This window comes from Ips typographus, linkage group LG4 (assembly GCF_016097725.1).
Source record: "Ips typographus isolate SLU linkage group LG4, UJ_Ityp_2.0, whole genome shotgun sequence".
Classification (NCBI taxonomy): Eukaryota; Metazoa; Arthropoda; class Insecta; order Coleoptera; family Curculionidae; genus Ips; species Ips typographus.
In genome coordinates this window covers 5,835,836-5,863,593 of record NC_138425.1, presented here as the reverse complement: position 1 = coordinate 5,863,593, position 27,758 = coordinate 5,835,836, and the positions used below count along the sequence as shown (strand labels likewise).

The 27,758-nt window shown below is 35.1% G+C and overlaps 6 protein-coding genes across 11 annotated transcripts; 3 read left to right on the top strand and 3 right to left on the bottom strand.

Annotated features, from left to right (window-relative positions):
• The first annotated feature begins 1,213 nt into the window (after positions 1 to 1,213).
• Positions 1,214 to 6,110, top strand: stx (ubiquitin-like domain-containing protein stuxnet). The gene is made up of 7 exons (XM_081977078.1): positions 1,214 to 1,645; positions 1,710 to 1,797; positions 1,876 to 2,039; positions 2,098 to 2,231; positions 4,903 to 5,066; positions 5,121 to 5,298; positions 5,356 to 6,110. Exons 1-7 carry the CDS (start codon positions 1,440 to 1,442, stop codon positions 5,460 to 5,462), a joined length of 1,041 nt encoding a protein of 346 aa, XP_081833204.1. The 5' UTR covers positions 1,214 to 1,439; the 3' UTR covers positions 5,463 to 6,110.
• A 68-nt stretch (positions 6,111 to 6,178) lies between these two features.
• Positions 6,179 to 18,981, bottom strand: IntS1 (integrator complex subunit 1). The gene is made up of 13 exons (XM_081977059.1): positions 18,658 to 18,981; positions 17,154 to 17,410; positions 16,820 to 17,095; positions 16,570 to 16,762; positions 15,967 to 16,517; positions 15,485 to 15,874; positions 14,959 to 15,434; positions 14,586 to 14,911; positions 11,549 to 12,882; positions 9,240 to 9,974; positions 8,603 to 9,151; positions 8,301 to 8,485; positions 6,179 to 6,803 (listed from the first exon to the last, which is right to left on the bottom strand). The coding sequence occupies exons 1-13, from the start codon at positions 18,821 to 18,823 to the stop codon at positions 6,245 to 6,247; spliced, it is 5,997 nt and encodes a 1,998-aa protein (XP_081833185.1). The 5' UTR covers positions 18,824 to 18,981; the 3' UTR covers positions 6,179 to 6,244.
• A 141-nt stretch (positions 18,982 to 19,122) lies between these two features.
• Positions 19,123 to 20,206, top strand: LOC145727501 (macro domain-containing protein PG1779-like). Of its 5 annotated transcripts, none has more exons than XM_081977090.1 (4): positions 19,123 to 19,223; positions 19,279 to 19,537; positions 19,589 to 19,757; positions 19,810 to 20,206. In XM_081977090.1, the coding sequence occupies exons 2-4, from the start codon at positions 19,313 to 19,315 to the stop codon at positions 20,112 to 20,114; spliced, it is 699 nt and encodes a 232-aa protein (XP_081833216.1). In that variant the 5' UTR covers positions 19,123 to 19,223; positions 19,279 to 19,312; the 3' UTR covers positions 20,115 to 20,206. The 5 variants fall into 5 exon arrangements, with proteins under 5 accessions (XP_081833216.1, XP_081833217.1, XP_081833218.1 ...); XM_081977091.1 differs by having other exon boundaries at positions 19,131 to 19,223; positions 19,276 to 19,537; XM_081977092.1 differs by having other exon boundaries at positions 19,139 to 19,219.
• Positions 20,207 to 20,258: 52 nt separating this feature from the next.
• On the bottom strand, positions 20,259 to 21,149 carry LOC145727503 (uncharacterized). The gene has a single exon (XM_081977094.1). It carries the CDS (start codon positions 20,873 to 20,875, stop codon positions 20,372 to 20,374), a length of 504 nt encoding a protein of 167 aa, XP_081833220.1. The 5' UTR covers positions 20,876 to 21,149; the 3' UTR covers positions 20,259 to 20,371.
• A 145-nt stretch (positions 21,150 to 21,294) lies between these two features.
• wfs1 (wolframin ER transmembrane glycoprotein wfs1) lies at positions 21,295 to 24,621 on the top strand. The gene is made up of 4 exons (XM_081977068.1): positions 21,295 to 21,605; positions 21,857 to 21,961; positions 22,023 to 22,239; positions 22,294 to 24,621. The coding sequence occupies exons 1-4, from the start codon at positions 21,548 to 21,550 to the stop codon at positions 24,464 to 24,466; spliced, it is 2,553 nt and encodes an 850-aa protein (XP_081833194.1). The 5' UTR covers positions 21,295 to 21,547; the 3' UTR covers positions 24,467 to 24,621.
• Positions 24,622 to 24,747: 126 nt separating this feature from the next.
• Positions 24,748 to 27,685, bottom strand: LOC145727500 (uncharacterized). 2 transcript variants are annotated; one of them, XM_081977085.1, is made up of 6 exons: positions 27,196 to 27,685; positions 26,873 to 26,998; positions 26,373 to 26,414; positions 26,243 to 26,310; positions 25,921 to 26,161; positions 24,748 to 25,783 (listed from the first exon to the last, which is right to left on the bottom strand). In XM_081977085.1, exons 1-6 carry the CDS (start codon positions 27,509 to 27,511, stop codon positions 25,689 to 25,691), a joined length of 888 nt encoding a protein of 295 aa, XP_081833211.1. In that variant the 5' UTR covers positions 27,512 to 27,685; the 3' UTR covers positions 24,748 to 25,688. The 2 variants fall into 2 exon arrangements, with proteins under 2 accessions (XP_081833211.1, XP_081833213.1); XM_081977087.1 differs by having other exon boundaries at positions 24,748 to 26,161; positions 27,196 to 27,683.
• Positions 27,686 to 27,758: the final 73 nt, after the last annotated feature.

Sequence of the window (27,758 nt, the reverse complement as noted above, 5' to 3'; positions counted from 1 at the left end):
CAAGAAATTTCAAAAATGTTATGGTTTATAAAAGTTTCATGGAAATTTCCTTGAATGTTTCAATTGTTTCAGTTAAAAAAAATTATTATTGCCATTGTATTTGAATTTTAATTAATTTGATTCTCAATCTCCAATTATCTTGTCACAGAAAAAAGAATTAAATTTTACATAATGTTCATTTCTAATTGCAATATTTCTCAATCAATCAATCAATCTGGCAACAATGCACATAACTTGTTTAAAATTGAGACTGGAAAGGTCACGTTTGTATCATATCTACGTGCGTCAAATAACTGCGTGTGAGAAAGAGACCGCGCAAGCCCGCAACTAATCACTTAGCAAAATGAATGCATTTAACAACGTCAAACTCACTGATAACGTGCAAATGATAGACGATCTCGATGGAGATCCACTTTTATTGAAACATTCACTTTTTCCGAGTTTTTGTTTGGTTTCAAAGATCAAATAATAAACGTATTCAGGCGTATTGTGAAAGTTGTATCACATGCTTTTTACATGTTATTTATTTAAAGTGATCACGTGACAAACGCCAACTCAATTTGTTTTCACTGTTTTCAGGCAATAAAAATCCTAGTTTGATTTGATTTGGGTATCAATATTTAACGATAAACGCTCATTTTTGCGATTCAACCGACGCTTTTCTTTTAATATGAACTAAAATTTAAGGATATTATGGTAATGACCAGTGTGCAGTCAGGGTATAGCTTAATTGAAACGCTAATTGACACACATTACACATACATCTACATTAAAAATGCATTTTCTCAACGAAAATAGATACCTTTTAACAAAGTAGCATTAAAATGAAAAGAGAGGTAAGTGATCTCAGGGTAAAGCTAGGTAGCTGCTTCAAGGTTTAATCTTTTATTCGGGCTCTCCTCTGAGCTGTCAAAACTACCCTATTCGTAATAAAATTAAAGTAATAAAATAAACTAAACGACGCACCTGTTGGTACAAAGACAAATACAAATCTACCTGTGGAACCCAAACCCAAAATCGTAAATTTACCTGCAGACAGTGCCACTACAAAAATGAAAGTAATCACGTGAATACCACATAATAACCCATAGATGCAGTCACGTGATAATTCACAACGCACATGTTGGCAACAGCATCTCAGTACAGCAAACGCAGGCAACCCGATATACAATTCAGTCATTCGTCCACGTTCGGTGAACGCGTACTGTGCTCGTCGGTTTTCGTCACAATTACAATATCGAAAAGTTGACAGACTGCTTGTAGGTGAACCTTCAACCAAAAGTAAAAACTCCAAACCAAAAAGTACAAAATAGTGCAGTTATGTGGTCTTGACGGGTGCGGAACATGGTAATTTCGATTTAGAGAGTGTACGTGAGGCGGTGACGTGAGCGCGAGGTCCGAGAAAGCTACCCTGAGATTATCAATTAGCATATAAGACAATGGAAAACTTGCCAGAGACTACTAGTAACCCCATTTCGCAGGGGTGTGGCCCAGATACCCGTATAAATGTCCAAGTGAGCCCCACCACCGGTGGCGACTTCTTTATTAGCATAGAATCCAATAGCACAGTAGAAAACCTTAAAAAACTCATATCAAAAAGACTGAAAGTTCCCAGGGACAGGATATGTCTACTGTTCAGAGATAAGTGGGTTTTCATATCAAAGTACAGTTACTTTTCATTTTGGTGATGTTGTTTCATTTGTTTCCAGGCAACTTCAGGAGGGAAGTCTCATTCAATATGGTATTACTGACGGATCTAAAATTACCCTTCTACCAAATGTGGAGACTGGCCTTATTGTAAGTTTTTTCAAATAACTGTAATTTACTATCATTGCTACTGTCACTCAGTGTTCAACCAATTAATTATAATTATAGACACAACGCCCAGAAATAGGCATAATGCAAGCATTGGAGTCTCTCAATGAGACTCAAGTAAATGAGTTCCTATGTGGCAAAGCCCCATTGAATTTAAGCATGCGTTTGGGTGACCACATGATGCTCATACAGTTGCAGCTCAGTACTGTGGCATCAGCTAGCAAGTAATACACTTGTCAAGGTGTGGGAAACTAAGTACTAAATAAATTTTGGCTTTTTCAGGCCTCCAAACTGTGCCCCATTAGTTCACTCTCCTGGACCCCCCAATTTGATGCAAGCAAGTAAAAACCTTCAACACACTTTAAGGAAACTCTCAGCAGACATATTTTCTGGTAGAGAAAGAACAAGAAGTAGAGGTAAGTTGCTTTTACTAGGTTTCAGTACTATTTAGGTTTTCAGTTCTGTATTTACTATTTTTTACTGTTTTACTGTGTGTGATAATGCAATTTTTGATTATGTCTTTATCTAAAACATAAATTAAAACTGTTGTTCTTTCTATTACAATTATTCAGTAGAGTTTTAAATAATTTCTAAATTAAGAAAACTTTACTTTTCTTGGTTTAGTTTTAAGGACAAGTAACTGTGTTCACTCAGCAGTTGTAATTTCACAAATTCCTATGTATACAGCACACCATGTGACTATTTTTTATAAATTTTGAAATCAATGACATAACAAGGTACAATTTATAAAAATGGCATCAAACTCTAAAATTGATGATCTAATGCTAATGATAAGTTCACATGTGCTGCATTAGTAAAAATCACAGCACTGTTTGTGATTTGTGATTGGTCAAAACAAAGCAGCAAGCTAAACTTTGCAGTTCTTGGGATCTCCTTACTGAAGAACACATTGTTCAGGCTATAATAGAATTTTACACATTTTTTGCTTTATGTGGCAATTTATTAAGCATTTTGAAAATATGATTAAAAATTGATTTTTGTGCAAATCATATTACAACTTTTAGTGGTTTAAATTGAATTATCATCTTTCAAATATGCAGTTTCAATTAGCTGTGGTGCGCCAATATTATTAGCATTGAAAATGTCCTCAGATAAACAATTCAAGTGAGACTATCATTTGTCCAAGGCAGTCCAATATTAAACCCTGACCACTGTGGCACTGTATTATAAAGAAATGCTTTTGGACAGTTACAAAATAAATTGCTTGTCATTTTTCAACTTTTTTAATAACTATTTGTCATTATTAGTAGAAATATTACACCAATATTTTCAGAGATAGTGTCGTATGTAGCGTTAATGGTTCTGCGGGTTCCACGGAACCCGTGCCAATATCCCTAGTTTTTTTGTCTTCTGAATCTTGAAGTATCTTGAAGTGTACCTGGAAGTCTCTTAAGGTTCTCGTTGGCCGCATTGGTTTTCAAGCTCCATGGAGCGAGCAGAGCGTTTTTGACATCACGATGAGGTAATTTGACAGTGAGCCAAATTAAGGTTTCGCCAAATTACGTCATTTTGACGTCAACAATGCTCGGCTCTCTCCATGGAGCGTGAAAACGAATGCGGCCAAAGTCTTCCAAAGGTTCAAAAAGCATGCTAGCAGTCACATGACCATATTTAAGTTCTAAAATGTAGTTTCAAAGGTCACATAATTATTTTTACTATTGAAAGAACTTTCTTAAAGTCACACTATTGTTTTCAATTATAAAATTTACCTACAAAGGTCACGTGACTATTCAAAAGCGTCGATTGGAATCTTGACGGCCACTTAACTCTACTTAACGTTAAAATAGTATTCTTGCAGTCACGTGACCATAATCAGAGTCAAAATGTTCTAAACGTTACATGATCAGTTTTATGATTGAAAGGTAGTTCTAAAGGTCATGTGACTGTTTTCAATGCCAAAAATAGCATTTGTAAAGTCACGTTACCATTTTTACGATTAAAAGGAGGATCTAAAAAATGTCAGGTGATTGTTTTCAATTATTAACTTACCAAAATAACATGACTTTTTTCAAGGGTTGAATGGAATCTTAAAGGTCACATGTGTCTTCTTTTAAGTTTCAAATAGCTATCTTGCAGTCACGTGACCATATTTAAACTCAAAATGTTGTTTGTGAAGTTCATGTGAGTATTATTGTCATCAGTCGAATGAAATCTTGTAGGTCACACATTACTGTTTAATGTTTGTTTCCCCAACATTGGCTAAGTTGAGTTTAAGGACAGCTTAGAGATTAGAAATTTAGTTTAGACTGTGTTATTTTGCACCAGATTTATCACATTCAAACCTACTTAGCTTAAGTTGTACCACAGTAAGGTTAACATATTGCACTGAAGGTCACGCGTCAACTATCAAAATCACCTACAAAGGTCACGTGACTATTTCTAGTTTAATTCAATTTTTTAAATATGCAAATTGTTACTTGGGTGTGGCTCTAAAAAATAATTGACACACGTGACATTTTTTTCATGTTTTTTGAGGGCTCTTAACCAGCTTGGAACTGTTAAGGTGTCTTTCCAAGCTTGTCAAGGTTCGACAAACGTTCACAAGCACAAGCAGGTAAAGAGGGTGTTTGGCTTGGCTTGCGTGAACTTGTGGATACTTGTCACCGATCCGGTCTAGTGTGGAGCGATATTTGTGGATGCTTGAGGTTTGCAGGCTTGGCAAGCATGGAAAGGCACCTTCAAGTTCACTTGTTACAAAACCTCCGATTTTACTATGTATTTGTATTTGGCAATGCTTTTCTGCACAAACTAAATACCCATTTATTATTGCCTTTTGTCAATAATGAATTATGTTCATTAGTAAACTTGTAATAGTTCAACGATTTGAGAGTTATTGAATTAATTTTGAACAGTTCCTACTAGTAATTGGTAATTTAACTACTTTTTCAAATTATTTGCGATTGATAATTGAGTTACAATCACCAGTTTTAAAGTACTTTGGAATTATAACTCAATTACTTTTTTCGAGTAATTGCGACAGCTTTGAGTGTAATAAATGACAATTATTTTATTTTCTATTTTTTTAAGCAACAATTTTGTTTAATTTTGTTGTTTTTTTCTAAATAGTGGGTGATTGTCGCGAGAACGTGTATTCAGGGACCTTCAGTGGCGCCCTTAGTCCCACGCTGCAAGATTCCCGCGGACGTCCACGCAGAGATGTCGCCACTATTGTCCATATTCTTAATGATCTCTTAAGTTCAGTTCCAGAACTGAGACGGGTCCAAAATAAGGTTAAGTGACTAGAAATAGCCACTAACAGTTAAAAAAAATGTACTTTTTTCCAGGAATCTAACGAAGTCTCTAATCAAAGCTCGCAAGAATTTCAAAACGGAGAATTTACAGAGACTTGTATGGCATCTGAGCCGAGCTGTTCTTCTACTCCATGCTGCTCTTCTGCACCTTGTTGCCCCACTTTGCCCTTGCCCAAACCTGACCAGAATTCAGTGACAAGAAACAAATTGGGTAAGAAAAATTGCGTTCATTGTAGTTTAAGTGTGTTAAATGGAAAACTTAATTTAGATCAGCTAAGATTGGTGATGGGTGAACGACGCGAAAGACGACGACAACGGAAAGCCAAACCGTACACGCTGCCCCAGCAGACTGATTCGGACACTGTAACCGCATAAATTAGTGTTTAATCATTTAAGTTACGTGTAGCCCTAAATAGTGAGTGTTTGAATTGGACTACAGGACTCTGGGAACTTTCTCTTTACTCAATATTGTTGTTTAAGCTTTAATTTATCCTTTCACTCTGGCAAGTTTTTCCCTGTTATGTAATATTTGTGAAACCACCTCTGAACATTTTCTTCGACAGAATATCACAATTAGTGCAATATACAAAAAAAATCTGTGGTGAAGACTTGACAAAAAGATTGTGTGGATCAGAGGTGTAATTTTTGTTTAGCAACTTGACACAGTGGTAAGCTAAATATAAACAGTATTTAGCGCAGCCTTGTGTTGTTATCCTAAATACTTACACTAAAACAGTTTTTCTTGGATTTTCTGTATCGTTTTCTCGTTGTAAGAGTGATAAGTGGCAAAATGCATTTAGGTTTTTAAGGTAATTAGATTCTAAAATACGCGAAGTTTGGGTAATAACGCATTTAAGTTCTCGATTTTAAATTACAGAGTACTAATTACTATAAAAGTTTTTTTTTGTACTATAATCACATACGTCTGTATTTTATTTATAGGTTTTAAGCCGTGATAAGTTTAGTTTATTGTTTTCTGCTCATAGTTACTTGTTTATTTTCAATAAAGTATTTTTAAAGTTTTTTCAGCCTTTCATATCCCATGAGCTGGTCATTATGGTAGATACCTGGTTCAATACATACAAATAAAATATTGCTTATCATAAACTTATAATTACAAATTATGTACAAATATTACAAAAAGTGTGGTTTAGTTTTTAACATCCATATTGTAAATACAAAGAATCAATAGTTTTGGTAATGCTAGTAGTAGAAACCAAAACCGACTTCATTCCAAGTTGAAACACTTTGGTCAAAATAATTTTAGCGTATTCCTGCATGACCGACACCAAATCCGACAGCCGGTCCAACAAACTGGTTATCACGTCCCCATTTTCCGAATCCAAGCAAGACAAAACAGCGGGCAAAGCTTCAGAAGCTGCTTTCGGATTGTACTTTAACCATCTGATCACCATAATAATAGATAGTGACCGTACAGCGCCGCTCGGAGACTCCAAAAGTCCGTACAAGCTCTGCGAGACGCTTTCCAGCAATTGGGGACGCTTGGAGCAGAGCTGATCAATTTCTTGCAGAGCCATGAAACAGTCTGACGTTTGCAGAGTCTGTCTTAATTGCGACCAGCGTTCTGGATATGTTTCTGGCACTGGGGGATTGACCGCGCCAACTAGAATATCGGAAGGGGTTTCTTGATCCGAAACTGGAAGTGAGACGCTTGAGAGAAGCGGTCGTACACTTGGATGAACAAACTGGATATCACTAAAAAACAATAAATAAAAAGTTATAACATTTAAAGTTTTAATCAATTGAATAATAATATTCGAAAATATAATATATTTATTTATTATTTTTTTATTTATTTACGGGACATGCCCATGACCTAAGCTAAATACAATTACAACGAACTAAACTATAAAAAAGAAACAACAAAAACAAAGGAGGACCAAAATCTCTTAAAGAAAAGTGATCTTAGTGAAAGCAATGTACCCTACAACACTGTGAGTACGAACTACATAAATTTAGTCTAATATTTGAACATTCATCTGTAGATTCCTGATCTGTCTCCTAAACTGTACCAAAGTTCCGCAAGAATAATCCAGCTCAGGTGTTCCGTTTGCCAGAGATAAAACTCTAGTCAGAAAAGAATTTGCGCGAGTGAACGGGTGAAATCTATGTAGTAGTAGCGACAATTGGGGGGGAAGTCAGCTGGTCCACCAAGTGAGCTTCCAGGCAATGTATCTTAAGATTTTTCTCTGGACCCGCTCAATATCTCTCACATGGCAATAGTGAGTCGGACTCCAGACGCCCGAACAATACTCTAAATGAGGTCTAACCAGGGAGAAGTAAAGGAGCTTGACAGAATCCAGTGATCGAAAATCCCAAGTACATCGTTTAATGAATCCGAGCATTTTCAATGATTTGCTCGTTATAGATTAAAATTTGAGCCTCAGACACAAATTTAGTCTCTATCAATAACCTTTATTAAAAAATCCAGTTTGGTCCACTCAGTACAGGGTAAAAAATGGTTGAACGTTTAGTAATTTAGGTATGTGGCCACACTGCAATAACAAGCAAATTTTTTAGTTTTGTATGAACACTTTTTCCTATAAAATTTTTAAAGTCAGCAACAAAACAAATACACAAACACATCAAAATCACTCTTAACAAGTTGTTTTTAGTTTGCTATAAAGTCCATTTTCGTTTTTTGACTCTCGTGTGACAAGCTAATTACGACCTTATCAACTTACAAGTAATTATTTTAAAATGATCGCTTGCACGTAAAACGCTATGTTAATTACATGTTCTTCATAATTACTTTATACTTTAGGACCAGCTTTGTAAAGTCAATTTAACAACCTTCACTTCATAACGCTATTTTTTTATATACCCTGTAGTCTAAAATGTCCTATTCATATTTAACACTTAATGTCGCAAAAATGTGCTTTTTGTCAATTTAACCCGTTTTTGCAAGTGTAAGTTAGTTATACATTTTTCTTCATTACAATAATAATTATTAGTGCAATGTACTAGCACTAAACAATATTGTTTGGCATTCTAATTTTGTTTATCCAAGAATAAAAACAAAGTTCAAATGAAATAAATTACCTCAAACAGAGGTCGAAACGCTGGCTAATTCCAACCAAAAAAATATAATTTTTCAAATCACTGAAGAGATTTACTGGTAAATGTAATTGATTAGATAAATCTTCAGTCAAATTTCAGTAATTTAAACACAATATAGTGACTAAAACTTACTTTAGTACAGCACCATGTTCCTGCAAGAACTGGGTTCCTCTTTGGACATCGTGAACCATCCAGTTTTGGACAAAAGTCACAATTCGCTTTACCATAAATACTAGTTCCGTCCTTAAACCATGGAAGCCCAAAAATAGGAAAAACGACGCCAGTATATCGCTCAATGTGGATGAAGACTGTTCACCCTAAAATATAAATGCTTGATATTAAATCAGTAAATAAATGCAATGTAATGCAAGATTATTTTGTGATAAATTATTGCTAAACTTTAACACATAAACATAAAAATAAGGTCAATTTACCTGATGAAATACATAAGGCTGTAACAGCTCAATCAGCCCTAAAACTTGATTGAAAAGCATAAAATGTCCGCGACTTTTCAGGACGCCCCAATCAAAATGGGCTCTGCCCTTCAAACTACCCGACACCATGGGCAGATGTCTCAAAACTAGAACCGGATGAGTAGCGGCCAATTTCCGAACGCACAACTCCAATTCATGGCTCTTCCTAAACCAATCCTTTGACCTGGTGGTAACCGGCAGGGCGCTGAGCAGACAATGCGCAATTTTATCTACTGCACTCGCGCAGTTCATCTTTGAAATCTCGGAAGCCGTTTCGGGTCTCAGTTCAATCTCATCCTGCCCTGAAGATGGCAGGGACATGTAAGTCATGAGCATCAGCTCTCTGCTGTATAAATCGGTATCAGAGTCGCGGAACAACTGTTTGATTACGCTGCGAGCGTGCTTGCCTACGCATCTAAGGAACAGCGGCAAACGGGACTGCATTTTGATTTTCCAGTTGTCAGGATAGAGTTTTGATTCTTCCATGATGTACTTTACTAGATATTTTACCTAATTCATAAAAATCTGGATAATTAAACCTCTAATTATCATTTATCTCAAAGTTTAGTGCAAAACTGACTAATGGATTGAAACTCACCTGGTTTTCGTTCAATTTGAGAACATCCTCTGACCTGGCGTGTTTAGGTACAGCTTTATCGCGCCCTTGCCATAATCGCGGACTTTTAATCAACGCCGTTAAATAATCCAACACCGAAACCGGACACACATTTCCTGAATTTTGGGACAGCAAATACCCAACCAAATTGTACAGGCTCTGCCAGCTGGCTCGTTGTAAAAGCAAAGATATGAGCAAGGGTCGGAACGGCAAATTTTTTTCCGAAAACAAAAGATCCACTTGAAGCTTGTCTTGATCGGAATTGGCAATCTCCAACTCCATGGCCGATAGCCAGTCGACCAATAGACCAGTTTTCTCGGCTGCCGTTTCGTCTTCGAGCAGGATTTTACCCAGTTTTTCACCCAAATTATCAGGAAAACTGAGCACTTGCTCAGACTTAATGCTGGTGACTAAACCGTCAGTTTCAACGATGTTTTTCAAGTCGTCCGTCACTGAAGTACCGGGTTCCTGTTTCACAGTTTTGGACTCCAAGTATTGCCTCAGAATGTCGGCAGAACAGTTTTCTTTAGGTAACAACGTCAGAAAATGTGATGCCAGCATATCTTTTTCAGAACTGCGGGAAGTTTTAGCGAATAAAAGACGTAGGAGTATCGAAAACGACTTGCATTGAGTCATCAAAGCTACCACTATGTTAGGTGGTGTTGATTTCATCAAGTCGAACAATAGAGACTTGTTGATTTCTTTGTGACTTAATCCCTGAAAATAATTACACAAAATAAAAAGATGATTAAAGTGAAATAAAATGTGCGCCACCTCAACCCAGACAGTGATTTTTTTGTATCATTTTTAGAAACGAACTTCAAAACAAATCAGAGGATTTTAATCTGCTTTGGGCAATCGTTTTGTCTTTCTACAAAAAGAAGACAGAAATAATTTTTTTTTGTAGAGAAGACTGCCTGTCTTTTTCAATTTGGTATTCATACACCTCCACTTCAAGACACTGGTCTACTTTACATTTCAAGTAGTCCCCAATTAACCAATAATTTTTTAGTTATGTTTTAAGATAAGAGAATGCTGTTTATGTCAATATTTCGAGACGTCTTGGCGCGTTTTCCAATTAACGTCTCAAGAAATATCGTTTTATCAGAAAAAGACGACATTGCAGTGCTCAGTCTTGAATTAAGTTATGGCAGCAGCTTTTTCTGGGTCGGGTGTAGGTCCAATATTATCTGTTATATAATTTGAAAGCAACCCCATAACCGATAAGACCATACAGGGTGTCTAGAAACAGTCAAAGTGGGGAAAAATTGGTGTAAAAAAAAAAAAGTGACAGTCTCTTTATCAATGAATAATTCTTATTTCTTTCTAACGTGGTAACTTATTGTTTGGGTCAATATCTCGGAACGTTTTTGGGCGTTTCTTAATTAACGTCATCTGTCCGAATAAATATCTATTTATCCGGAAAATAGATATAAAAGGGTTCAATCTTGAATTATATCTTTCATTCTAACGCCTTTGTATGTTCAGCCTTATCTGTTCCACAATTTGAGTACTTTTCAGAACCAGCCACATGTTTGATAAGACAGGATATTTACAGGGTGACCAGAGACACTGAGTGAAACTTGAAATGGTTCTCTTTCTGCACAAATTTTTTCTCCCACTGTCTCTAGATACGCTGTACAGTTTAATCGAGCAAGGGAGTTGATTTAAAATTAGATCAAATACTGCCTTAATTCGAAATTGACCACTACTAACTGCTATGTAAAAAACTGGTAATAAAACTGGTCCAAACAACACTTTCCTATGTTAAAACAAACAGTATTAATTAATTGGGGACTACTTTAAAATTTAACTATTTTGCACGCGCTTCTTTCCCACCCTGTATAGTACAGTTATAGTGCATTCAAGTTAAAGTTTTCCCTGTCAGTCAAAAGCCAACAAATCAAGTTCAATGAGAGTCCAAACCCCATCAAAATCTGTTGTTTCGTTTCAAAATTAGCTAAAAATACACTAATCTCGCTTGAGGTGATAAACAATTTAACCGTTAAATCGCTAAAATAGGTAAATAAACAAAAATAAAATAAATAAAAAACTAAAGAAATGGATTAAAAACAATAGAATGTAGTGAAACTGGAGAGTAGAGATTATTGCTGATTTTAGGTGCTACAGAGCTCCAATCTTAGTTTGAAATGCCAATAGTTCGCAATGTTTATTTGTCCTTCAAATTATATTGCTTTCTCACACTATCTTGCTTTCACTTGCATTTGCAAGAGAAACAAATATTGCCAAACTAATATCAATTATCAAAATTATTATCACAGAAGACTCACCTTAATCAGTTTTAAAATGATACTATTCTTATCTCCAACATAGTAGGGATTAAACAAAGAATTCAAGTTTTCCTTGAACACTTTATCCGACCAATCCTGCCTCTCCACAAGTCCCACTATTGGCAAATTTCTTTTATCCCCTACATCAATCCCCACTTCCACGTCCTGAGCGGGTGGCAATTGCATTTCAATCGCCTTCACAAAAATATCCCCTCCGACTGCTCCTCTCCTATTTTGCACCTCGACCAACTGAATCATGTACGTTTTGTCCAGCACCGAGTCCACTACCAACTTCTGGTCCAAAATCGTTGCCTTATCCAATGTGTTTAACAATTTGCTGATCGAAGACGTCGGTATGCCGAAAGATTGAATAAACAGCACCAGCTTGGGGGGCTCTAGTTTTTCTATAGCGGCGTCCACCAATCTGGGAACGTTAGATCGGATCATGCGCAGCTTCATCCAGTCTGGCAAATATGACGTTGTTTCTGACGTGTCCGGTGAATAGGCCCTGGGATGGTCCATGTTTAAAGGGAACCAAACGTTCAGTAAAGCGTTAAAAGTCTCGAACATAGGCAAAGGTCCGTAAGTTAGTAGAACGATAGATGCGTGTATCACTAAAGGTTGCATGGCGCACTGTTCTCCCGTCCCCCAGGATACAATCAAATATTCGTTGTTGTACTGCTGATGGACGCTGTAAGATTCCTCCACGTTCTCCTTAGCTTTTAGTGTGTACAAATAAAATAACTGCAGTAAGTTCTTCAAAGTTATGTTATCCTCTCCAGGTAAAACATAAGACGCAACACTGTGCCGCTCAATAATTACAGAACTCAGGTCGGTGATCAGGTCGTTAAAGTCCGCAAAAGATTCGTAACAGTCTTGAGTGGATAGGAAATTAATATAGCTGGATACAACCGCTGGATTGGTTTCGATTTGCAAGGCTTGACGCAGGAACTGCACTAGAACCGGCTTAATAAATGCGAACTGGCTGAACTGTTTAATGTGGTGAGACAGCCAATGTGAATAATTCTCATTGCCAATTTCGACATCTTCGCTAGGCGATAAGATCAATCCTAAACCTTTGGTAGCTTGAGCTCGACTGGCCCCGTGATCAGACGTCAATCTTCGGAATAAATACTCCAAAACCTCACACGCTGATTGTGGGTCAGGACCATTCACCACAGTTCTTAAATGGGCTAACAATTGGCCGTGTTTCGTGAGTTTTTCAGCTGGAGCTGTGGAAAGTAAGTATTCGCAAAGACACTGAACTGGTAGATGAGACAGGACTCCTTCAGAACTGTGCACTAATTCAGCCAACCATGGCATATGAGCGGTACCTAAAAATGTTTTAAAATGGGAGGCCGTTTTAGTAAACTATGATACACTGTGACCCAAATTCAAGTCTATGCATTTTGTTTCTGTGAATGAAGAAAATCAATATATAAGTTTTGAAACACCACAAAAATAAAGTAGAATTTCTGTCAATGCTTGGATCGTTTAATGTAAATAAAAAAATTGTTGAGGACTGAGGTTTTTGGAAATTTCGTATCTCATCACACTGATAGACGTTAAAAACCGCCCATATTCTCTAGAATATTTTGAGATATAAATAAACTCAACGTTCTGAACAGTCTACAAGAACAATGTAAAATAAAGGATCAGTGTCTTTGCAAAACTATGTCACTGTTGTAGTTTAACCAACACTTCCCTGCAAACTAACACATAAATGAATCAGCTGGTTTCAAAACCCGACAAATCCACTTTTGGAAAAAAATGAGATTGTTTTGCTAATGAATTCTCATTCACTACTCTACAATATCATACAAAATAACGGAACAAAACCCCTTAAATCCAACTAACATTTGCATTTAAAATATAAAGTTGGTTTCAAAAGTGGACAAATTCGGACGGCGCAAAAATCAAATATCAAAGAATCCATTTGGATTAATAGGATCGCTCTTTAAAAACCATGTCTGATATATACATACATACCTGTAATACGAATGCAAAAACTTAATACTTAAAAAATAAAAAAAAGTAATACTGATACTATTGCTTTAAAATTAAAAAAAAAAAGAATCCTTTCATTCATTTCAGAAGACAGAATTAAAGACGAAACCGGAATTAAAAATAATTAATGTGAATATTCTAATAATATTCCAGATATTATATTGTAAATTAAATTCCAGAGTTACATTGTTTTTTCAAAACTTTTAATTATTGTTCTAATATTCTTAAATATATGATTTCATTTAAATGTATTCAGAAATGTAGAGATTCCTTATTCAATACAAATTAAACCCCAATAAATCCATAGATCTAACTTCCAAAACCCTGCAAATCAATAAGTCAATATTAAAAGGCGACAAGTCCAATTTATTTAATTAAATTTTTACTATATTACAGCACTTTCAGAGGAATCAAGTTGTTTTTTTTTTCAAATTAAATTATGCTGTAGACATGTAAAAAAAAAATTTACGACAATTAATCAATTAGAACACCTTTAAGGAGTTTTTGTTAATTTTCCAACATTTGACCAAAGTGGATTTGTCGAGATTTGAAAAAAGAGGATTCAAATAATTATTCAATCAATCAAATGGAATGCAAGCACAAGCATTTCCATGCTCTCTAGGTCTGGCATTAACTAATTCAAAGATACAACAAAGGAAAAGGTCCTATAAAGTGTTAGGTGACGCAGGTGACAACTTTTTTCGATTTATATCATTCCAAAGATGATTTCTATAGAAACCGTGAAATCAATCGCGCAAATTGATCAATTTCATCATTTCTATAGAAATTACCTTATGAATAAACTTATTCAGACGTGAAAGTACCGGCCCTAAAAATCAGTGGGTGTTTTATTTCAACACTACAACTCTAAAGTTCGTAAATTTGTAAGTTATCATCACTATAATACTAATCTTCCTTAAATAAAAATAATAATCAATTATGTTTAAAAAAATATAAATTTCTGTTACTTCCATATCATGATAGTAGAAACTTGAATTCGGAACACTTGTAGAGTGAAACTTAAACTTACCTCCTTGTCTAGTCATAATTTCAAGCAAGAAATCAGGATGTCTAGATTTGCACAACAAATGTCCCAACCTATGTGAATTGTTTAATGTTTGCAACAAATCAAGAATGTGCGGCGGTGGTCTTCTAGCGTCCCCAAACGGATTTAGCTCCATTAATTGGGGTAAAAGCAAACTGGTCTGTTCGTTAATTTCAGCTTTTGTACTGGCAGCCGCCAAATGCGACTCAAACTCCAAAATAGTCTGTTTTTCCAATGCCAACGTTTGTAATTCTTTTGATTGGTAGTCGTCTTCAATTGCCATCATGGTTGGTGGAGGAAATGAAAAATAACTTCAACCACAATCAAACAACACTCCAGTGATTTAGGTGAAACTTACTTGGTTATACACATTTCCATAAACATTCTTAAAGTGGGATATTTATCCCAAGCTAAGCTGCCAACGGCTAAAGGATTATGAGCAGCCAAAATGAGCAGCATCAACCAAACTTTCCAATACAAATTGGAAATTGCTAGTTTAGGAGCAACATAGCCGTGAGGTAAAGTGATATTCTCCGGGTAGTTATAACTGCATAAGTTGAAGAAAAAGTCAAGAATTTCAACTTTATCCACTAGCAACGTAGGGCCGCAATCTTGCGGTAAATTAGCGGCTCTTTTAATTAACTGATCCACAATCTCAGTAATCTCCGTAGGAGTAATAGGATGCTCCTTAGAAATTCCAATCAGAAGCACTCTTAATAAAGTAGCCTGAAGAAGAGGAACTTCACTAGCCAGTCTCAAAAACAAATTACGTTCGTTCTCTCCAGGCCATGAATCAACTTTATAGTAGTGTTCAGCTTGCTCTAAGAACAGCACCTAAATATAAACCTTCTTAGAGCAACACCTTACAAAAAAAACTAACTCACCTTGAGTAAAGCATGGTGAAAATCAGGCACGCTAGGTCTAAAGACGCGCAAAGCAGAGTCTTGAAGCCAAGTGACGCATTCTCTTTGAATGTTGGATACTTGCATTTTAAAGGCTTTCAACACAGTCAAGTCACGCTTGCTCTGAGTAGCGGCGTCCCTAACTTGAGGACTGACGCACAAAAGCATACACATGGACGCCAGATCGACCAAAGAAAGAAAAATTCGTTCGCGGAATTCGTGATCTCGGATAACAGAAATCAATTCTTTGCGCTCGCGTAGCAATGCGTGAACAACGCTAAGCAGGTTAAAATCGTGTCTTAGAACCCTGTTGATCTCTTTTAAAAGAGCTCTTAATGAACGTAGGTAGTCGTCTTTGTTGAGTAGCAATTCCTGTAATAACAATTTAAACATTGTCTGTATGTAGAATTAAATAATATACTGTATAAGGTTTCTAGAATAATAACCCAACCAACTTAACTTACCAAACAAATATCAGCTAAAGCATCAGCAGCATGATCAGGTTTAACCTGAAACAAAGCTCCAACAACAATCAAATTGTTGGGATTCCTTGCATTGCTTAACTCATTATAAATTGTGTATTTCAGCAAAGGATACAAATTTTCCTGAAAAGAAACTACCATTTCTCTGAGACAATTATTGAAATAGTTAACCATAGGTTTGTTTTTCAGTCTCAGTTTGCTAAGTTGCGCTATAACTTCCAAATCTCTTTGTGAATTAGCAGAACAGTTGTAACATAAATAAGCCAACAATTCTTGAGCAGGCTTCATCAGTTTGTGATTGTGTAGCCAGGCTTCTATCCGCGACACGCCAATTATTCTTATTTCGTTTAAACCGCAAGCTGTGCTTAACAGTTTTACGAAGTTCTTGCTTATTGATTCTGGCTGTTGCCTTCTGGCTAGCAGGTCTTTAATTGCCTCAAGCACTATTTGTTCAACTTTTTCTTGTGCGTGACTGTACCTTGGTACAGTTCGAATTTGCCAGTTATCTACGGTCAGTTTTTGGTCGTTTGCAGCTGAAAAATTACAGTAAGTTTCCACTTCTTGTACTAATAAACTAACACTAACTCTCGTCTTCGTCTAAGTTGTTTATGGTTAAAGGGCTTGAAGTATCTCGAGCTGCGGACGTCCATGTTTCAGATTTTAACAAAGACGAAGGAGGTACTTTGGTATGAAACGCTGTTATTACATTATCAACAAAAGGTTTAGCGTAAGGGCTATCAATTATAATCCTGTCTCCAATTGCATCTTCAACATACAACTGTAAAAAACCACAAAGTGTGATGATTGGGTAGGAGATCAGATTGAATGAACAAACCTTAACAAAAGCTTCAGGCCAATTATCTTTATCAGCAAAAGCATGGCAAATTAAATTGAGAAACATTTGATGCACATGAGTATTACTCTTATGAATGGTTTTTAAGCCAGTACCAATGTCCCGTCGTAAAATGTTAACCATAGCATTCACCACATGCTCAGTAGTAAACAAATCTGGTTTGAGACATGCTACACTTAAAAGTGAAGACCAAGTCACTTTACAAGGCTTTGATTTTATGGTCTTTAAATTTTTAAACACCCCCAAAATGTAAGCTATCTAAATAAAACAATAAAAATCACTATCTTAAACTAAATCAGATTGAAGACAATCTTACTGCTCTATCAGTATTCTCAGACTGTATGTACTGAATCAATTTGTCAAATACATCTCCAATGTCGCAATCTACAGCCAGACCCTCCCAGGGTTCTACCCCGGTGGGGCCGGCAGTCATTCGATCTATAGGCAACAAACTAGATCCTGCAGTTCCAATAATTCCAGGTCTTGAAACGCCGGCCAAGCCAACTTTTAATTTTTTAGATGGAGGTACAACCAAGCTTGAAGAACTGCCCTCTCTTTTCAGTTTGTCTGAAGCTGTAAAAAATGTGTGTTTTATGTTATATCAATTTTACTGTTTTGTGGCAAAGAGAAGATAAAATAAAGTCAATGAAATAATATTTTAGGAGAGGAAAAATGACTGTTGGTCAAACAGAAATTGTCATTAAAGTTTACCTCAGTAAGTTATTATCATATTCTTGTAAATTCACAATGAAATAGAAAAAAAAGGTAAAGGAATCCTAAGAAATAATCATTTTTAATCAATTTCTATAATCTTCAAACAGTAAAAAAAGCAGACAAAGGTAGCACACCATGATGCTTTAAACATAAAGAAGGTAATATGATTTAATTAGGCAGTCTTAAGACAAAAAAAAGGCTTCCCCAGGAAGACAAAATACTACAAATCTGATTAATAGTATGAGCATTTTTAGGCTTCACACACATCTTAGGCTTACATTGTCTACTTTTGTAGGTAATGAATTTTTTTTAAATATTTCTCCAGATGAGGAGGGTTTTTTCAAAACTTAACAAAAACCAAAATAATATGTTATACATGAAATTATATATTTTTCAATTTTTCTGGGGCTTTTTATTAATTTTTCATTCACAAAGCCTCGAGCAAAACTCAACATCATCCAGGTTTTACCAAGGGTTTTACAGAAGGCAACAAAATCAAAATTAATTCTACAAACTATTTTGTGGAGTTTTGAACAAACACTCTGATATACTCTCATTTAACTTTGCTTTTCCTTGTAGAATAAATAGGCTCACTGTTCTAGAATGTATAGGTAGTTCAATGCAGGTTTACTTAAACAGAATTGAATTATCATTGATTTTGAATTATCATCTCAGCTTAGGATACCTAATATTAAGCATAAATAAAGGTTGAATTAAAGTGGTTTTGTAATAATTATAATAAGATTATCTTATACAACAGACATTACAATAAGTGTCTATAGACTATCTAGATAATACAATTTCTTCTATGTTACATACATACTTACCTAAATAATAACATAAGACATTAAAGAGAGAGATATATTTCATTTTCTATTAACATAGGAACTGCGTTGCTAACAAAAATTCTGTATGTGTGTAACTAGTAAATACTGTGGAAACTTAATGGTTATTAGTTAATTTCATTGCAAATTTTACAAAGACACTCAGCAACAGTACAACCCAAATTTCTCAGTTTTATGATTTTAAACACCACCATCCCTCATTAATACTGTATTTGTACAGTGTGAGAGTGACTGAACCATATAAATAAACAATAAGCTTACCAGAACTAGACGATCCCACTGAGCTCTTGGGTAGAGGTATGACTCGCTTAGGGTCATCGCGAGACGTACCAGGTTTGGCCCCCAAAGCTATGAAAGAGTCTGGCAACTGTTGAGAAATCTTAGCTTTGGGGCCTCTGGTGCTTTGCGTGGGTTTTCCTCTGTCCATTTCAACTTGTTATTGTCGGCCTACCTATTCCTACAAGTCTGTATAATCCTTTCAACGTGTACTTTCACAGATGTTATTTAATAAAACTTTATTTTTTAACTATTTTCATTTAATAATGAAAACAAAACAAGAAACATCAAAAACAAAAACAGACTAAACGTCAATGTCAAATTAAACGAATAGCAACAGGTAGGGATTTCGATCACTGGCTTTCTTTTTTTAATATATAATGCTAGAAAAGGAACAACAGCATTAAGCAAGCAGTATGAAGAGGACTTTCGGACCTAACCTACAAAATTAAATTTAGATATAAATAAAATTAAAAAATTATAATATGGCAGCGTCGCATTTGCAGGCATGTTTATGTTTGGGATTTTCCGGTCAGCTGTTCGAATAGCAAGTAAAGGCGTCTTTCCGGTCAAAATTTTTAATCAGTGGCTAATAATTTCCAGCAGATTTATCATAACCGCAGACGTGCAAACGCGCAAAATGAGTTGGGAATCTGAAAAACAAAAATATTTGTCCATGTACGAGTCCAGGCAGGATCCCAGTTGGACCAAATGGCAAGACATCAAAACATGGAAACAATTTGCCCAAGGAAATGATTTGCCCAAACCCGCCTCACCCTTATCTGGATACAACCTTGACCAGACCAAAAACGAACTACTCGCGGACAAAATATCTGTTTTTACTGGAGATATTACTAAACTTAAGGTAATTTATGGATGGATTTCTAGGACTTGTTTTAGGCCAATCCCTTTCCAGATTGATGCAATTGTGAATGCTGCCAACAAATACTTAAAACGCGGAGGAGGTGTTGATGGGGCAATTCATGCAGCTGCAGGACCAGACCTACAGAAGGAATGTGCCACATTAAATGGTTGTGAAGTTGGTTATGCCAAGATTACTGGAGCATACAAATTACCTGCAAAATGTAAGCTATTTATTACATTATTAATGTGTTTTAAAGACCGCGTTGATTGCAGATGTAATAGCTACAGTTGGACCACAAGGTGAAAATACACAAGCATTGAAAAATTGTTATTTTAACAGCCTCACAGTAGCTGTGGCAAATAATATCAAAACTATAGCATTTCCATGTATTTCGACTGGCATTTATGGGTACCCTAATGAGCCAGCAGCACATGTAGCTGCCTCAACAGTTAGAAGATTTTTAGAACAACATAGTGATAAAATTGATAGGGTTGTTTTCTGTACTTTTCTGGAAGTTGATCAGTTATTATACAAACAAATCCTGCAAGCTTATTTTCCTGTGAAACTCATTGATTAAATTTGAATTTAATGTCTTATTTATAAGGTAAAGAATAATATTTAATGTCCACATTTATTGAGTTAATTTAATAAAAACAATAATTTTATGAAGTTAGCATTATTTAATTTTTACACTTATCTTTGGAATATATCTAAAGAATAATTCAATAAATAATTGGTTTATTTAAGTTTTACAATGCCTGTGTAGTAACAATGTGTGTGTTAACAATTTTTCAAGAAATAACAACATTTGGACAAAATAAAGCTGGTAGTGTGCTAAAAACTATCTTTTGAGCTCTTCTTAACATGTTTCCTTCTCCTTACAACACCAGCCTGCTTCAACAATTGAATATTCTCATCTTCATTAGCACCTCCTAGTCCCCAAATATCCAGTTTTTTGGGGAAATAATACATGCCAATCAAGGTAACAATGTTCAATACACAGGGAAAAATTACTGTGGGGTTTAAAGAAGATGCATGAAAATAAACAGTTTCACTACAATAGAGCAAAACTGTGATACCAAGAGACCATCTACCCAATTCAACCACTGGTTTATAGTGAATATAAAGAGTGCTGTAAATTAAAACTATAGCCTTGAGCAGCGAGAACATGCCTAATATTCGTGAGGTTGTATATTCTTCATCATTGTAGTCTATCAAGTCCTTGGTGAGGAATGAGCGCTTTTCTATGAAACTTTTGGCTGTAATTCCCAAGTCCATAAACGCTACAAAGCCTATCCAGCCTCTAAATGCGTAAAGAATCTTGCTTTCTACATCCATTTCGCCTCAGTAACTAGTTGAACGGTGTACTTTCCAAAAAACTTGCCTTATTCTACTCAGGTGAATCTCTTTTTCAGACCTTGCAAAACTAATAATCTTTTTCTATGGATGATATAAATAGCACTGATATGCATTATAGAGGAGCTGCTGTAAGTCCACCTCGAGTTTGAGCCTACGATAAAAACGAGCTAAATATATCAATTATTTGAGGAAAAATAAAAAAATCGAATATTAAAAAGGAGGTTTATAACCTCACATGTCAAAAAATATTAAAAACTTTGTTGTTTGGTTCTAAAATAATATTCTCTTTTTATCTCCTGATAATACCCCGTTAGTCAGACAAAGATAAACATGACCTACAATACATGAACGTGACGTGACAATCAGCTGAAAATGCTGAAATTGACAGAGATTGAGAAAATAATAACAATTTATCCAAATTCCAAAGGCACTGAAAATTGTAAAGTATTATTTAAAAAACGTCTACTTACCCTAGACGAACATTTAATATTATCAAGGTGCATCAGTTGCGCTAACTGAATTTTACCTAAAATGTTTAGAGTGAAAAACATAAGCAAAAGCATCTAGGGTGTGCACTTTCCTGGGTGGAAACCCTGCCAACATCCAGGATTTTATTCCTTGAATTAAATGAATAAATATTAGTTACTTGTTATGGCTGGTGTTATTCCAAAGAAGCCTTCGTCAGGCAGAAAACAGTGGAGTATTCAAGGTAAATAAGAAAATCTGCATTTGTTATTAAAGTGTCTTCAAAACTCTGATTTTTTGCAACACTACACATAATTCACTTGCAAGGAGAATACTTGATTGAAATTGTAGAATTATTATAATGTGCTACTTAGCTTCCGGATAGATGAGTTGTTAAGACATAGTTATAATAAATAATTCATTACTTTTATCACAGTTTTATTAAGAACCATACTTCATATCTAAAGTTTGATTTGGTGTATTAAATCATTACAGGAGCTCAGAAAGCATCATTGAAACGTCTTAGAAGCCAGTTGGCATCTGAAGGCTGTCCAGAATCTCAGGTAGTACTTGCCAAACAACTACTCGAAGAAAAATGTGGTAAGTTGTTTCCAAAAACTATTTTTACTTTATTATTATAGTTTGATCTTTGTTCAAACAGATTACAAGTCAGAGCAAAAGGAAAACGCAAAATCTGGGGTGTACTGGCTTTTAAAAGCATCAGAGCAAGGCAATTTAGAAGCAACTGATTTGCTAAGAACTTGCCTTAAAACTGGACAAGGTATCAGTGAACATAATTATATTGATGTTAAGTCATGCATTTCCATGCCACAAGATGAAAAAATTGTTAGGAGAGCTGCAAAAGAGGTTTTTGCCAGGTTGGTTAGTCACTTTACTTGTAATAGAAAGGGTGTTTGAGTTAGTAATTTCAGTCTTTCAAATGGAAGTGAATATATTACTTCCAATCAGTTGCAACGGAAAATCCTTGCTATTGATAGAGGGGAATTTTGTCTCTCCAAGTTAACAGAAAATGGAGATTTACAACAGTCTGGAGACTACACAAATGGTGATCTCACTAATAATTTAGAAAATTCCAGTGAATCAGAGGAGGAGGATGATATTGACTGGTCTGAAGTGTCAGACAGTAGTAATGAGAAACTTACAGAAGAATCACTTATATCTGCTGCAGTGTCATTTTCACATGGCTGTTTACCTGTAGTTAATAATGTTTTATGTCTGACAGAACCAAATTTAAAGTCTTTAGACCACATTCCATTCATCTACTGGTCAATTTTACATCCGATTCTCACTTTGAAGGTGTTGTACTTCAAATTAATTAAGTATTTGGGTTGTCAGTCATTACCGTTACCTTTAGTTAGACCTGATGTGCAGCTTTTAATGTTAATCCTTATTTATAATGTTGTTAGTTTCAAAGATTTGGCCTACTTTATACCAACGGTAGTATTTTACGTTTCGTTTATTGTTATGGTTGTGACCACTTTTCAGCTGCTCCAAACTCAGAGAGAACTGCACGATTTTTGTCTGTGGCGAGGTTTATTTATATGTTACTCTAAAGGGGATTTGAATGAACATAGTTTTGAAACTGAGTTTATACTTAATCACACTAAACAATACGCGTGGTTTTTCTTTGGTCTTGTTGTTCATTATTTTATGTATTCAGTCACTCCTGTTAAGTTGGAATCTGAGTTTACAGTGATTTCTTGTTGCTTGATGTTTATGACGCTGTTTGGGTTTATGCCAAAGCGTCGTTCCAAAACTGTGATCGATTCGTTGGTTCTTCTAAGTTTTGCCGTCAATGTTCTTGCCAGATACCCTTATGATACTGATCCTATAGTGTCAAAAGGTTGGAGATATCTTGAATTAAACTTTCCTTCTTTTCCCAGTTACGTTGTAGGTAACGGAATTGAATTTTGTATTAGTTTCCGACTGGTGTTGTACACTTTGATTCCAGTTGTAATGGTTTATATTGCGATGAAAGAAAAATGGAGGGGGACTTACAAAACCCTTCTTCCGCATTTGGTTACCCTCAGTTGGCTGCAATATTTTGCTTTATGTTCTCATAATGCCACCACTTACGGTTTACTCCGAGCCACTCTAGCCTTGGTGGGTTCAGTGCTGTTTTTACCTCTAGTTGGTCTCACTTCAGTGATAATTCCCGTTGTTGCCGTTACTCAATGGATTGTCACCTCGAATATCATCTATACGGTCGCTTTATTTTTGTTTTTGCTCTCTATCTGCTTAGCAGTGTGTTTCATGTGCGCCCGTACAAAATACGCACAGTACACTGCCGCAGTTCAGGTAATTTTAATGCTGGTTGCTTTCCTAGCTTTAATCAAAACCCATGGACGTTCTAGTAACTTATCAGCTTCGCGTGACTTTGCTCTCGAAGTGGAGCCGAAAGCTTTAGAATGGGAGTCGTTCCAGAAACTTTGCCATCAAAAAGTGTGGGAGGATCGTGAAAACGGTGCTCAAGCTCAGGTCAGATGCTCTGAATTGGAAAACACTCACGTATTTTGGGAAGGAACAGTTTCATCTGCAAATTTAGCTTCCATTTCTAACAAAATCAAGTTTTACTTAGATCAACTACCTAGCTGGGCTAGAGAGTACTTATATTGTGCCCTAGGGGATAAACAAGAGCAGTGCAACCAAGACGATCCTAGTGAAATAAGTGATTGTCTCATTCTTCGCCAATCTACAAACGGCTGCACTTTGAAACGTTTCAATACTTATTCCTTTGAAGTTGGTTTGAAAATGCCTTCCTTATTGTGGCGGTTAAATCCGGAGGTGGTTCTGTTACTCTCGGATGAGTTTAAAAATTTCACTTGGGGCTTGAAAAAAGAGGATTTAATATGGTTTAAAGGGACCTTAATAAATAGTAAAGAACACGGCACCAAAGGCTTGTTAGGATCTTTTTCCGCGTACGTAAAGGTTGAAGAGATTGGTTGTATTTCGTGCCAAAATCGCGATTTATCGCCCGTTAAATTAAAAAATAGCGCTTTCAATGTCCGATGGTTGAAAATGATTTCTGGAGGGTTTAAGTTTTTGTTGAATGTTATGTTCAACCCTGTACTGACATTTAACTGAGTTTATTTATTAATAGGAATGTGGCAATACCGAGCTAGTCTAGAAAACAGTATGTGTCTGTTTTTTTTAATGTTGTGCGTTTTGATTATAAGAGTTTTCTATTTTGTATTATTATTATGAAGTAATTGTATAATAAACATTCACCTCAAAGTAAATATATACTTGAATTTTACTCACCGAAAAAAATGGTAGAAAATGTATTATTTTAACACCCTTCTTACATGAAGTAAAGAAAAAGATTAGGTACTTAAAACAACTAAATTAGAAAAACCATCAACAAGAGCATTTGAGAGAAAATATAATTCATAATTTCATTACATTTTTCTGTTACAATATGTGAAAATTAGTGATAAAAATTCAGCCAAAAACAATTACTATTATTATTGACTATAATCAGATTAAATTAAAAATGACGGTAAATCAATGGCAGTTATAAGTAAGTCTTGAAGAATAAAATCAATTTGCTAAAATACTATACTCTATTTCTTACAATCTTTTACTACTGGACTGGATTCAATATATAACCCACTACCTATTTTTTAAGTCCTAAAGTATTAACATTTTTTAAAAATTATATAACATGTGGAAGCACTAAAAGTATACATTAATCTTGAGTTAAAATAGGAACCCACAATACAGTAATAAATAATTAATTGCAACTGGAAAATATGAAGTTTAACCTACTGATATAGTATAACAAAACCGTTGACTTGGCTATACAGGATGTCCTTTATACTTACCAGAAACACAAAGTGAAAATGAAAAAAAAACTATCAGTCTTATTCTATAAACAGCAAAAGGCCAGTTTTGCATTAAAACATGTCAGATTTAATACACAAACTGTTGGTCCACTGAAAAGACACACAGATTTTTTGCTGCAACTTAAGACTCTTGTTGATTTGTTGTAAAGAAAATAGAACTTTCAACTTACAAAGGACATCCTGTATAATGTATAAATCAGTTTTTACAAATGAAATACACTCAACCAGACTCCTCCAAGAAATAGGTAGAAGTTTATTGCTCACTTTTTATTTAATGATAATAGGTTAGATTTTTTTAATTTTGTACAACAGTTACACTATACAAGCTCGTTATTAGACTAAAATTACTATAATAAAGTCTATCTTATGAAACAACAGATAATAAATAAAGCAATAAATATAACAACATAACATATTATGGCACACTCATTGAGTTTAAAATTTCCTACAAACATAATTTCTTATATATTGTGATAATTACCTAAAGGTCTCATAGGACTGATTGTTTGAGGACAGCACTTATAATTTACAGCATTTTCCAAATAAGTGACACTACCTGAATAAAATAAAATAATAGGTGTAACATTGAAATAATGCTGATTTTTAAGCTTGACCTAAATTAAGCTACCTCTTTGATTGCAGTTTCTTCCTCTTCATCTTCACTTTTTTTCTTAAATAAAAGAGGACACATACCTAAAATGCACCCCAAAGTTACGCCTAAAACTCGGCCGCCATTGGCAGCATTTCTGGAACAAGTCATATCCATTTGGATGGGCGACAATTTGGGCGGGCTGAACCCGATTCTATTGGCTAAACGTTCAACGTAAAATGCCGTTCCTATGCCCAAAATATCAGAAAGGGTGTTGCCCAATGCTGCTGCTGCCATTGTAGTTAGGCAAAAGTAGGAACCAAGATATAAGTCTATGTAATCCCCCTAAAATATTAGACAATTTTTGAAAAAGATTCAATCTGTACACCAGGTATTTCTAAATTTGAGACTCATTACTATACTCACAAAGATCAACATAAAAAAGTTGTCCAGGAATCCAAACCCAATGAAGGGTATAGAATTAGCAATACCAACTAAAATATGAATGTAATACAATTAACACTTTAAGATTGAAATATAAAACAGCAGTACTTACTGTCAACTAAATTTTTGGTTGTTGGTCTTGGTACTGATTCAGCTGAAATTAAAGTGTATCTTAAATACAATAAATTACCATATAAGTTTAAAGGTAATGAGAATTGAATCAAGTTTGCCAATTTGTAATACAACTACTGCATAGCATGCCAAACTACTAAAATTTTGGTGTTTTTCAATTAATAACAACATGCTGAAACAGTCTAAATGTTTTTAAGGTTAAAACTTACCTACTATACCAAAGAGACCATAAGAGAGACCTACTTAAGACACAATAACACTGCATAGTTCAAGCAAGAATAAAGATTGAGAGAAAAGTAAAATTATAAAAAAAATTTAACAAATACTGTAACCTCAACACTGTAACCTTGGTGAAAATTTTACAATTATTAAACTAATCTTTATTAGGTACAGATTAATCACAAGTGTTTATGTAAGTGATTATACAAAAAATTGCCTTCTTTTCAAATACTTATATGTAAAAAAAATAAGAATGCCTACCCAGTTTCTTGTTCAACCAGTCTTCTGGAAATGGACAATAAGTACCAGTTGGATCAACATCACCCAATCTGGGTAATTTGGCAGGCCTGCCAAATTTACTTCTCCACCTTGAGGCTGCTAGTTGACCTTTAAATTAGTTGCTGATATGTAATAAAATAAAACAAAACTATAAATAAATGAGGTGTAGGAAAGAAGACTCAAAAGTAAATAAAACTGTGTTAAATAAAGCAAAACATGAGAGGTGTATGTACACTCTATTTGAAACACATACATGAACACCACATCTATGATGCAATTTGACCATTAAAACTTAGCTCACTTACCTTCAAATTCATCCTTAACTAACTTTGACCTATACTCATGCAGTGCAGAGGTTAATATAGTCCTCTCTTCATCATTCAATCTGAGTACAAGTTCTTGAGCCTGAAGCTTGGAGAGCCCCTGAGTTGTGGTGGTGGTCTCTGCATGACCTGCAGTCCCTGACAAAACTGTGCCATAATGGAGGTTTCGTTTACTTATAACTAAGTAATTTTGCTTGCAGTTCGCGGCTAATTTAATCCATGTTGAGCTGTAATAACTTTTAAAAGTCCTTTTGCACAAATTATGTATGAAATGTGTGCTGATATTGTTTAAGGACATTGTTGTAGGTGCAATGAACACAGAAATGGTTATGCACAATTAACGTGTACTAATAACTTGCACGCCACCCCAGTAAACTTAAAATTTAGTTTTTAATTTGTTCTTAAAGCAACGATAAACAACACAAAATAATTAATAACAATTAATGAATGACAACGTCCCAAATGACAATTGACAAACGATTGACGGCGTGACGTATATCCACGTTCACAATTCTAGTGATCTAAATCCCTCTATTCAAGTGATA